The following is a 13,039-nucleotide window of genomic DNA, read 5'->3' as shown; positions in this document are numbered from 1 at the left end:
GTCCCTGCCCGCTTCTCTCTTAAAAAATACAGCTGTGGGAAGCTGAGCGTGGCAGCACACACCTATGATCATGGCACTTGGGAGTATGAGGAAGTATTCCTTCAAATGTGAGGCCAGCCAGTATGTGCTAGTTAGGTTTTATAAACTGGACACAAGCCAGGATCATTTGGGAAGAAACAACCTCAACTGAGAAAATGCCTCTATCTGATTGGCCTGTAGGCAAGTCTGTAGGGGATTTTCTTGATTAGTGATTGATGTAGGAGGGCCTAGACCATTGTGGGTGGTACCACCCCTGGGAAGGTGGTCCTGGATGGTAGAAGAAAGCAGGTTAAGCTAGCCAACAAGGAATCAGCCAATAAGAAGCAACACTCTTCCAAGGCCTCTGCTCCAGTTCCTGTCTGCAGGTTTCTGTCTTGACCTTTCTTTATGATGGACTGCGAGTTGTAATCAGAAATAAAAACTCTTTGATCTCCAAGTTGGTTTTGATCATTGTTTTATCACAGCAACAGAGACACAAGGCTACACAAACAGACACTGTCTTAATCAAACAAAACAAAAAGCTCTAGGTAAGGGTCTCTTCACTGGTCATGAGGACTTTTGTAAACAGCTCTCTCTTGACAGTGTGCCCTGGGGTGTTGCACTGACCACCTGAGTTTGATCCTGGAAAGAATGCCGGAAGGAAAGAACTGGCCCTTAACTGCAGCACCACACACAGTTTAAAAAGAAAAAGCTCCTATCAAGCATGTAAGTCTAAGTTAAAAAACTAAAACCAACCAAGCAAAAAACACCCCCAGACAAACAGATGAATGAACAAAGAGCAGTTTTGACCTTTCAGTGATGTAGAATCACTTCTAAAGGCAGAAGCTTTCTGCTTACTGTGTGCAACAACAAGTAGGTATGGAAAACAGCCTTCACCTCTGCATCTACAGCCTTCCATGGAACCGGAGTCTCAGTTTATTTATGACAGATGTCTCCTAAGCAGCCCAGGCTGGCCTTGAGCTCACCATCCTCCTGCCTTGGTTTCCCCTGTGCAAGGATGGCAGTCATGAAGCTCCTCACAGGGCTGTCTCCTGTCATTCTGAGGCATGAGGCACAGAGGCCTGGCCTCCCGGGCAGCTGAGCTGTTACTTACTCTGGTTAAGTCCATGCCCAGCTTGAGCTGTGACAGGAGGTGCAGGATAACACTGCGCTGTTCCTCCACGGCCCCCAGGTCATCTTCCTTGTTGTCACAAGTGTCCTCTATCTCATCATCTGCATTGATGTCTTCAGGTTCCTTGATGTGGAAGAAAGCAGAGTCCACTATTACAGGTTCTTATTAACGCCTACTGAGAAAAACAATTCAATTCAGCCTCGGAGATATTTATACGCAACAATCAGAGGATGGGTAAAACCCTTCTGAAAATGCAAATCCCATCATCAAGCCAAGAAATAAATCCCCTTTGAGGAGAACGTAATTTTGGTATTGAACAGATGGTGGTCCTGTGACATGTGCGACATGTGTTTTCGTTTGTTTGGTTTGAGACATCGTCTTTCTGTGTAACCCTGGTTAACTCTGCATTCATTATGTAACCAAGGCTGGCTTCACATTTGTGCCAATTCTCCTGTCTAGCTTCCTAGGTACTAAGACTAGAGGGGTATGTTGACATGCTGAGCTAAAATATACTTATTTTGCAGGAACAGTATTTTTCAAAAGAAACCAGGAATGTTCCCTGAATAAATTCATCTTTGACCCAGACCTGGGAATTAAAACATCTAAAACTTAAGTGGTTTTTATTTGTTTTGAGACAAAGTTTCTCACCATATAAAGAAAGCTGGCCTTGCACGCAGCCTCCCGAGTCCTGGAATTGCAGGTGTAAGCCACCAAGTCTTGATGAGTTCAGGTTTTGTTTTTTATTAATTGAAGAAAATTGTGTGTGTGTGTGAGAGAGAGAGAGAGAGAGAGAGAGAGAGAGAGAGAGAGAGAGAGAGAGAGAGAGACAGAGAGAGACAGAGACAGAGACAGAGACAGAGAGAGACAGAGTGTCCAGGTGCCAGGAAAGGCCTGAGGCCACAGATTCCCTGACTCTGGAGTTGTGAGCCACACAACGTGAGAACTACACTTTAACCCTCTTTAAGAGCAGTATGCCCTCTTAACTGCTATACCATCTCTGCAACCCAAAATTCAAGGGATGTAAGCATGAAATATTTGTCCTTGTTTAAGCTAAAGCCAGAAAGTAAAATTTAAAGGTGAATGCACACCATATCAAGTCTAACCACTGTGAACTGTATTTTGCTATTCGTTCATGCCTGAGAAGATCTGTGACTAAAGAGAGACCCTAGATACACATAAAAACTCTGTAGTCTCTCAGGCAGTCAAAATGCCACCAAAAGCATTCTGTATGTACCTAGAAACTGAAGTGTATACTTCCATATCACCAGCTCCTAATGACTGCTCAAACAATTGCATATTTATTACTACATTTAATTTTTTTAGATTTTTGAAATGAAGGCAGGGATGGGGAAGAGCTTCATTCTACAGCCCAGGCTACATGCCTACTATTACTTGGTAATTTTTGTTTGCCTGGAAGTGTTTTGAAATGGCTCAGGCTTGGTCTTGAACTTACGGTCTTTGAACTGATCCTCTTGTATCCACTTTCCACAAAATCAAATTACAGGCAGGTACACTGTGTGTACACATGTGTGTGTGCGCACACATGTGAAGGCCAGAGGTAATGTCAGAGACCATCCTGCATTGCTGTTCAGTTATCTTTTTAGACTAGCTCTCAATGAGTAGGAATTCACTGATTCATCTAGGCTAGCTTGTCCGTAGTCTCCAGGTATCTGCCTACCTGTCTCCCTATCCCTGCTCCCCAGCGCTGCAGTTACAGATGGATGCCACTGTCTCTGGTTTGTCCATGGCTGCCGGGAAACCCAAACTCAGATTCTCACACCTGCACAACAGAAACGGCGGAAGGAGTCATGTCCTCAATGCTCTGGCTTTTATTTACTTATTTATTTATTTATTTTTTGCCAGGGTCTTACTTTGTACCTACCTAGGTGGGCCTGGAAACTCACTTTGTAGTCCAGGCTTACTTTGAACTTGTGGTGATTCTCCTGCCTCAGCCTTTAGAGTACAGTGTTTAAAGGCTGGCTACCACGCCTGCCCAGCTTACATTGAACAACAAATATACCAAGGTTCAATAGAACTTCATCAGCAGTCAGCATGTTTATGTAGCGGTGGTGCCCTGTCTCTCACAAAACAAACTCTTAACATCTTTCTGTCAGAGAGCTGTATACAGGATGCTATTTTTTAGCCAAGCAGTGGTGGTGTGAATGTCTCACTGTAGCCCAGGCTAGTCTTAAACCCAGAGCAATACGTCTATCCCAACCCCACAGAGATGGGAATATAGTGTAAGCCATCATGTTTGAATAGCTATAAGGATTTTTTAAAAAAGAATTTATGTATTTATTTTATGTGTATGAGTAAACTGTTGTTGTCTTCAGACACTCCAGAAGAGGGCATTGAAACCCATTACAGATGGTTGTAAGCTACCATGTGGTTGCTGGGAATTGAACTCAGGACCTCTGGAAGAGCAGCCAGTGCTCTTAACCGCTGAGCCATCTCTCCAGCTCCAGCTATGAGGATTTTTAAAAAGAAATATTTTGTTGGTATCATTTTTATTTCCCCTGCCATAAGTAAAAGTTCTATCAAATAAGATACTCATCTGTTTTTGTTCTGTGTAGCTAGACTAAAACCAAACACACACACACACACACACACACACACACACACACACACACAGACACGGTCAGGGGAGGGGTGAGCACCTGTGCCCACACACACTCTCCTAAAGAACCTTAAAGTCCAATCCCAGGTACAAAATCAAAAATTTTAAATTCTCAGAATGTTACTTAATAAAACCCACAATATAAAACAACAATCAAGTTATAAGATAGTGGCTTCTATTTTTTCTTTAATTATTACGTGTGTGTGTGTGTGTGTGTGTGTGTGTATGCGCGCACGTGATGATCACAGGTGTACTTGTGCAGGTCAGAAGACAGCTTTCAGGAGTCGGTTCTCTCCTTCCCTCAGCTCTAGGTACCAACTCAGGGCAAGTGGCTCTGGTAGCAAGCCGTGCTCTCTAGCCAAGGATCTATGCAATGTTTTGTTTTATCTTTCTCCTTTTTTCTTATTTCCTCCTCCTTGTTTTTTTTTTTTTTTAAAGATTTATTTATTTTAAGTATATGAGTACACTGTAGCTGTCTTCAGACATGCCAGAAGAGCGCATCAGGTCCCATTACAGATGATTGTGAGCCACCATGTGGTTGCTGGGAATTGAACTCAGGACCTCTGGAAGAACAGTCAGTGCTCTTAACTGCTGAGCCATCTCTCCAGCCCCTATTCTTTTTTTTTTTTTTTTTTTTTTTTAAGGAATTCTGTAAACTCACAGTATGAAAAATTGTTTATGGTCTAGTTTATTTCCTATGTTAAGACTGCACAGACACATTTTTGTATGCATACACCAGAGAGACTTCTGTTTTTATGACCTTGAAGAGAGATGTCAAACCCTTCTTATGTCCCTCTTTCAGTGAAGAAATCTACCTGTCAAGAAGCTGCTCCTGCTCTAAGCCTAGATTAGTTGACATATAAGTCTACTTGAACATTCACTCTTAAAGCAAGGGGGCAGAGACAGCCTTCTCTACACAGAATAATACCATTGTACGAGATGAATAATCATATGAAACCTCAGAGAAAGCCCCTAGACAATGGAGTCCTCCAGCACTGTGAAAGGTACCATGGCATATGAGGTTGGAACTTACAGACTACAGATTAATAATGCAAACGCAGCTTTAGCTGGGGTATCACTCAGAGGGGCGCATGTTCAGCCATCTGAGACCTTGGTACACTCAATCTCAGCACCAAACATCAAGTAGTGATGCTAACAACAAGACCCAGTTACTTCCTGGTTTAAACTTCCTCTACTGGAGGTAATATTAAAGAAAAGCAACAATTATTCTAGAGTAGAAAAACTCTAGAATAATAGTTTTCAGTATTAAAAAAAATTATTTTCCATTTACTTACTTTGTATGTATGTATATGTTGTACATGTGCATGTACGTATGTGTGTGGGCACATGGTGTACACATGGAAGTCAGAGGACAACACGAGGGTATCAATTCTCTCCTTCCATGTGGGTCCCACGGATTGAACTCAAGTTGTCAAGCTTGGCAGCAAGTGCCTTAACCACTGAGCCATCTTGCTGGCCCAGTTCTCATTGCTTTAAAACAGTAAACAAACAAACCAACAAAAAAAAAATCAAATAATTTATTGGAATAGGAAAATAAAAAAAATTTATTTAATTTTTTTTGAGACAGGAACTTGTAATGTAGACCAGGCTGCACGGAACTCAGAGATCTGCCTGCCTCTGCCTCCCAAGTGCTGGACCAAAGGCCTGCACCACCACACCTGGGAAGAGAAATTTTTAACAGCTAAATGCTAACTCTAAACCTTAGGGTGAAGAAAAGAATTCAGAAGGTTCTCTTTTTCTCTGGCCTGTCAGAGGTAGCACAGGATGACCCTGAGGTTTGTGCTGCTGAGACTGAAAGTGTGTGCCGTCACACCCAGCCGGACGCTCTCTTTATTTTTTAAATAAATATTAATCATTATTTTTTTTAAAAAGCTTAAACTAAAAATGCACTACCAAACTTCATAGCCCATGTTCAAATATGTAAAACCCCTACAAACGCAGATGGCTAATAGTGACAATGGCCAGGAATGAGTGAGTGTCTAGAAACTTGTGCCCTGTGAAGATGGCATAGGGGAGGAAAAAAAATCTACCAGATTGACGACGCTTGCTGCTCTTTTTGTCTTGAAGTCAATTGGGGGCAGTAAGAAGCCACAGACTGAAGGTGCACATGTACATATACGTGAATGTGCATAGCACAGGTGGAGGTGAGAGGACTCTGTGGGAGGACTCTGAGGAACTTGGGCCATGAGTCTCTGCAGCAAGACATCCTGCCAGTCCAGTATCTATGGCTTTCTTTATTCCAGTTTGATGGAGGCGCACTTTCTCCCTTAGCGGACAGCACACTGTTTACTCCTATACCAGCGTGAATAGAATGCATAAAGTCTGTTCTGGCGTGCTTGAACAGAGTCCAACAGCCTTTACAGCAACAACCGTCTCTGCATATTTTCTGTCTGCACTAGGTGATCTAGTCACATTAGAAGGATCTGGAAGCACAGCAGCCTCCTCCTCCCAGATCTTGTGTCCCATCCCTTACGAACCAACATGCTCTGCACTTTTATTTGGAACAGCATGCTGGGCTATCCCCCTCAGTGTACGGTCCTTCACTAGTAACTCTCATCTCTAGTCCGGCCCTCTCTCCAGAGCTATGCTGTGTCATCTGAAGTGCTCTCCAGAAGCATTATTACATATCCCTTTCCTTTAAGGTTCAACATTCTCAGAACCACACTAAACCTTGCTCTGAAGGAACTTTCTGATTTTCCAGGCTTTGTGACTAGTAATATAATTTTTTTTTTCTTTTTTTGGTTTTTCGAGACAGGGTTTCTCTGTGTAGCTCTGGCTGTCCTGGAACTCACTCGGTAGACCAGGCTGGCCTCGAACTCAGAAATCCGCCTGCCTCTGCCTCCCAAGTGCTGGGATTAAAGGCGTGCGCCACCACCGCCCGGCGCTAGTAATATAATTTTATTTTGTTATTTTGGCTCAAAAACTTCCAAACTTATTTGGCTCACATTATTAAATGGAAAATTCTGAGTTCAACATCATCAGGCAATAAACACGCACTACTTACTACAGTAACCCCGCCCAGGTTACGCTTTTATTTTGAAATCCACTTGTGCCATCTAATTTTCAAACCTTGCCTCTGTTCAGAGCCTAAATTCTTTGTCTCCAAAGCATTCCTCCTCGACATCACTCTATATTCCTAGTCTTCCTCTGAAGGGGCAGATCACAGGAGTGTAAATCCTATCTATTAAGGAAAGATGTTTTGCCCTGCCACCTACTTGATTTAGGGTACAGAAGCTGTGGGTACAAGTGGAGTCCACACTCTTCAGTGAAAACACTACACTTCTCATTTGTGCCTCTCCTCTAACTCCAGAGAGCCTGAAAACTCTGTGTGTGTGTGTGTGTGTGTGTGTGTGTGTGTGTGTGAATGAGTGTATTTTTCTTATTTGGCCTGCTTCCCTGGACTTTTCATGTCTCTAGCTCCAGGGCTCTTTCATAAATTCAAAGATTTTGCCAGGTTTGGAAGTCCTAGTGTCTTATCTTTAAAGAAAGAACTTACTAGTATAAAAATAACTATAAAACCTTCATTATTCTTGACTAAGTAATTATATCAGGGGTATAATGTAAAAACTAATCAAAAATCACAGGAGGGAAATAATAGTTAACAACAGTATTTGTATAATAAAAAGAAAGATAAACTAGATATTTAACAACAAGGATATTAACTCAGTATCTTATTTTGACTTTCAAACATTAATTATATAAGCCAGAACACGAGACAAAAAATAGCTTCAACTATCTATGTAATTATGGTAGCCATAAAAATAGCAGACACAAACACAGAAGGCAAAGCAAAAAAAAAAAAAAAACAATGCAATTTGTAACAACAGTCTACAGCAGAATACAACACTGTAGCTCCTGGAAACAGAATGAGCACCACTTTATATAACTACTGAAGCTCAGGTCAAGCAGTGCTACAGAGTAACATCTAACAGGCACCTTAATGAGCAAAGTTTACAGTCTCAATACAACTTTAAGCTTATAAATGTAATAGCAATGATTAATAAACAAAATTAATTTAAGACCGGGCAGTGGTGACACACTTTTTTAATTCCAGCATTCAGAAGGCAGAGGTAGGCAATTCTCTGAGTTAGAGACCAGTCTGAACTATCAGGACAGCCAGGGCTACCCAGAGAAACCCTGTCTTGGAAAACAAACAAAACAACAGCAAACTCCAGAGTAGTGGGAAGCTGGGTGTGGCACCAGTGAGATGAGGACTGTTGATAGCTCAACCACAAGTAGGGCTATACATTAAGTTCTAGGCTAGCCAGGGGATAGAGTGAGACCCTGTCACAAAAACAAAAAAAAACAAAAAACAGTAACAACAAAATCAAACAAACAAACCAAGTATCTATATCAGGCAAAAGTAAACCCAAACTAAAAAGAGGACATTATTCTACCTGAAAAATCCATGTTCAAGTTCAACTAAGTAGGACAACATTTAGAAGCTAGCATGTTAGCTGCTCTCACTAGAGAGCACAGCACCTCTGTTGATACAACTGCCTTAGCAACAAAAACACCACTGTTCCCTTTTTATGGATTCCTCATTTCTTCCATTAAAATCAGGTTTTCCTATTACCTTACCCTTGCTAACACTCCAGACTCTGCAGCACACTGCGCTTCCGGGGCGGCCACGGGCTTGCTGGGCTCCGTTGCAAAGGGCTGCTCGGCTCCATCTTTATAGTGGTTTGATAAAGGGATCTTTGGTTCCAACCACTCAATTGTTGTCCCTGTTGAAGTAAGAGAAAAATTTTGCGAAGGCTTGCTCATAATCTGGGTAGGTCAGCAGATCTGGACTTTATTAAACAATTTTGTTTTGACTCTACAGGACTAAGACAATTCTAGCTGCACTGACAGGAGACAGCGGCTCAACCTCATTAGCATAAGCACTATGATTGGGCGTTTCACAGCGGGGCAACTTGCAACTTGAAAGGAGACACTAGGTAAAAGAAATCAACCCTGAATAGGGCTGGTCTTGCTTCTGAGAATCAAGGGAGCTCCCAAACACTCAATTAGCCACTGGTATCAATCAAAATCTATATAATTAGACTTTAGTGGGGAGCCACTCTAGGAACCTGAGATGGTAAAACAGCATAATCTGTTTAAAGTAGGGGTACAATTTTCCTAACCAATCAAAATAACCCACTGGCTCTAATTTAAATATCGCACTCATATATTCTTTATTTAAATCATTAAAAGCCTAATATAACTTTTAAACTGAATTTTTTCTCTACTGAGTAAATAGAGCTGACCTAGTGAAAGTCAGTAGTCACATTTAGAGACTTGTCATCTTCTCAGTTAATGAGTCAAGGTCTCTTGTTACCCTCAACTAGTCAAACAAAGTAGATTCTATGCCTAATCAATAATGGAAATGTTCCATTTGATTTCAGGAGCTGATCTGGGTTTCACAGAAGCTAGGTTATGGAGTGCAAGAATAAGGAATACTCAGACTACTAACAGGAAGAGAACAGGAGGACATTTGCTAAGTCAAACGTCAGACTTCTGAAGAAAAATAAATGCCAAATTACCCACCAGGCTAGTAAGTGTCTTGCCTCCTTCAATGGCAGTTGGCATTAAGAGAGCATTGAGACTGAAGGAACGTCCTGGCTAAGGTCATGGGACCTATTATGAACTTGTACAGAAATGAAAACATTCTCCCTTTAACTTAAAATAACTATTTTTGCTATCACTATCCAGATTTTTTCTAAAAATAAAAGACACATGATCATTAATTAAAAGACTCATTTTAGGAGGCTACTGAGCTAACTAGAAACTGTAAGACTTTATCAAACCAATGATCTGACATCAAGGCCCCTTCAAAGCAACACACACACACACACAACTGAGTCTTTAGATAACATATACTCAGACGCTATAGTTCAGGCACAGTATACACACTTGTCATCCTAGCATTTAGGAAGCTGCGACAGGAGTAGCAGAGGCTAGCCTGGGATACATAGTAAATTTACAGTAAGCCCATGTTAATTAGTGATACCTTATGCATGAATTAATGAGATGAAAATATGATTTCATGGAGTTAAATATTCTTCTGAAAAGAGATTTCATTTTTCATGTCACAGAAGAATTAAATTTACTCATACTTCTCCTCCTTCCTTCCTTCCTTCCTTCCTTCCTCCCTCCCTCCCTCCCTCCCTCCCTCCCTCCCTCCCTCTCTCTCTCTCTTTCTTTCTTTTGTTTTGTTTTTCGAGACAGGGTTTCTCTGTGTAGCCCTGGCTGTCCTGGAACTCACTCTGTAGACCAGGCTGGTCTTGAACTCAGAAATCCACCTGCCTCTGCCTCCCAAAATGCTGAGATTAAAGGCATGCACCACCACTGCCCGGCTCATAAATCTTTTCTTAGTCATGAAGAAAACATTAAAAAATAATAAACCATATTAAAGTTTCACAGCTGTTTTAATCTAGTACCAAGCACTGGTGCTGCCTGATAGAATTTTAAACACTAAATAGTACAGACTAGAAAAAAGCTGTTTCTAAAATAAATAAATAAATCTTAAAAAAAATTTTTTTTAAAGGGGGCTAGAGAGATGGCTCAGTGGTTAAGAGCACTGACTGCTCTTCTAGTGGTCCTGAGTTCAATTCCCAGCACCCACATGGTGGCTCACAACCATCTGTAATGGGATCTGATGCCCTCTTCTGGTGTGTCTGAAGATAGTTATAGTGTACTCACACAATGAAATAAATAAATAAATCATAAATAATATTTGAAAGAAGCTGTTTCATTTTCCCAGCAAACTCATTAACTAAATTAGCCCACATTTCTTATACAGGGTAAGTCATCTAATGTTCAAATTAGGGGAGTAAGTAAACCAAAGTGCTCAGATGAGGATGTAATGTAACCAGTACAATGCTACTGAGCATAGGAATGGAACCTGAAAACTATTCCTGACAGTTAGTAAGCAACACATAATAGGCTATAATAGAACATGATGCAATTCAATGTAATCCTAAGGAGTAAGTGAGCAGCAGACAGAGCTGAAGGTCAGGGCACGCTTGAAATGACTCTGCCCTCAGTACCTGAAAACAAGAATGGAGAGGAATGACACTCATTTTAACAGAAACTAAGCTGTGCATTTACCTCTGACATGTTGAATCTGAGGTCTCTAAAGGCATATTCCATAATGTTACATATTAGAACTAAAATCATTCTGAATTCCAAAAGAGGACACAATCAGGAAGTGTGAATCATACTAGTGTGCCAACTAAAAACCAAGAGACTCAACTGAGTTTTTTCCTTCCCTTCCTTCTTTTCAAAAAATATTTTCCCAGCATTAGAGTGATACAGACACTGCCCTTTCTGACTTACCTGAGGGCAGGGCACCCTTCTGGTGCGATGCATGCTGCAGCTGCAAAATGTGAAAGCAGTCGTTCAGGCAGTTCATAGTCGCCATGGAAGTGGCTTTGAGCATCAAGAGGTCCTGGTCCAAGGAACTGAGAAGGCCAGAAGCAGGAAGGCATTCGATTCGTCTGATTAGGTCTCGTTGTTGTCCTTCTGCATGAGACATCATCTGAGGAAAACAGTAGTCCTGTGGGTCACACTCAAGGCATGACACATGTAACGCTTGCGGGTCATCAAATCCCTCAGGACTGGAGCTATAGAGTAGTGTGCCACCACATGGGTGCTGGAGATTGAACCCAGGTCCTCTGTAAGAGCAGCCAGTGGTCTTTACCACTCCAGCCCTGGCCAGGCTATTTTCAACTAAAGGGCATGTAATGGTGCTTATCAACTGAAGACTGTGACCTTTGACATCTGTACTTTTTCGCTGGAGGCAACAAAGCTCAAAATGCTGGCCCCTTTCTGCTAACAGTATTACTTTATCCAAGAATGTCCACAGGAAGAACATTCAGAACACTGTCAACAGCAGTGCTGAATTTGTAATTCCACAGTTAAAATTAATTTCCAGCCTGGGCCCTTTCCTCTGATACTTTAGTCAGGCTTGATGTGAGCAACTGTGAAAGCATCATGGTCCCCTACCCTAACCCTCAGCTAACTTCCTAGTCCCCTGCCTCATCTCTCATCTAACTTCCTAGACAGGAGATCTTGACTTCTTGTTCTTGCTATTGTTAGGCTGGTTTTAGAGCAAGCGCTACATTAGAAACTTTTCAGAAAAAAATTTTTAATTAAGACATTCTTTGATTAGGAGCCTTATCCACCACCACTACTTCTGCTGACTTGCCACCCCAAGTCTCTCTCTGTAACTTGGACTGTCCTGGAACTCACTATGTAGATCAGGTTGGCCTTGAACTCACAGAAATACACCTGCCTCTGCCTCCCAAGTGCTGGGATCAAAGGTATGCCCCACCACTGCCCAGCTCAAAAATTAATTTTTTAAATTCTTATTTATGTGGATGTGTGTGTACCTGCTAATTTGTGTGTGCAGCACACGAATGCAGTAAAGAAGACATCAAATCCCTTGGGACTGGAGCTCAATACAGATAGTTGTGTGCCACCATGTGGGTGCTAGAGAATGAACCCATGTCCTCGGCAAGAGCAGCCAGTGGTCTTAACCACACAGAGGGACATATAAGCACATGCACATACAGAGAGAGTAAGAAGTAATTAAAGCTTCTTAACAAAGAAAGCCTAGGACCATAAGAATTCACTGCTATATTCAAGCAGACTTCTTTTGTTTATTTTGAGACAGAGTCTCACTTGTGTAGCTCTGACCAGCTAGGAACTCATATAGATCACGCTGGCCTTGAATTTACAGAGATCTGCCTGCTTCTGCTTTCAGAGTGTTGGATTAAAGGCATGCACTACTATGCCCAGTACTTGGCCAGATGTTTAAGGAAGAATCAACAGCAACAGTCCTGAAAGGATTCCATTAAAAAGAAAGAGAAGGAACAGCCCCAACCTCAGAAGCCTGTTACCCCATCTGGGAAGAACATACCACCAAAGGAGAAGCTTGAGCGGACACAGCAGCTCAGCAGCAGAGCATCTGCTTAGTATAATAAGTCCTGTGTTCACCCTAAGGACCAGGGGATGGGTGGTGGTGACTACAGGCTCTGAACAACACAGATGCAAAAAGAAAACCTTCAAAATTCAATCATTTATGCTAAAGTGCCCTGCTAAGTTAGGTGTAAAGGATCACATCTCAACAGGATAAGAACTATATACAACACAGCCATAACCAACCTATTAAATAGGGAAGATGTGAAGTATTTCTGCTGACATCAGGAACAAGGTAAGTGTGTCCACTCTCACTACCACTCTTATTTAATGTAATTGTGGAAATC

At 41.7% G+C, this 13,039-nt stretch overlaps 1 protein-coding gene across 4 annotated transcripts in view; it reads right to left on the bottom strand.

The window, feature by feature from the left end:
- Osbpl11 (oxysterol binding protein like 11) overlaps window positions 1–13,039 on the bottom strand; it is a 63,803-nt gene that overhangs the window by 18,805 nt on the left and 31,959 nt on the right. For all 4 annotated transcript variants that reach the window (XM_034515351.2, XM_076942837.1, XM_034515352.2 and 1 more), the window contains 3 exons: window positions 11,109–11,310; window positions 8,370–8,515; window positions 1,133–1,273 (listed from right to left, as the gene is read on the bottom strand). In XM_034515351.2, the coding sequence (XP_034371242.1) occupies window positions 1,133–1,273; window positions 8,370–8,515; window positions 11,109–11,310 (489 nt within the window). The remainder of the gene's footprint in view (window positions 1–1,132; window positions 1,274–8,369; window positions 8,516–11,108; window positions 11,311–13,039) is intronic.

The sequence above is a fragment of the Arvicanthis niloticus genome, chromosome 12, assembly GCF_011762505.2.
Source record: "Arvicanthis niloticus isolate mArvNil1 chromosome 12, mArvNil1.pat.X, whole genome shotgun sequence".
In the NCBI taxonomy this organism is placed as follows: Eukaryota; Metazoa; Chordata; class Mammalia; order Rodentia; family Muridae; genus Arvicanthis; species Arvicanthis niloticus.
Note: the sequence above shows the minus strand (reverse complement) of the source record. Positions and strands in the feature narration are given on the sequence as shown.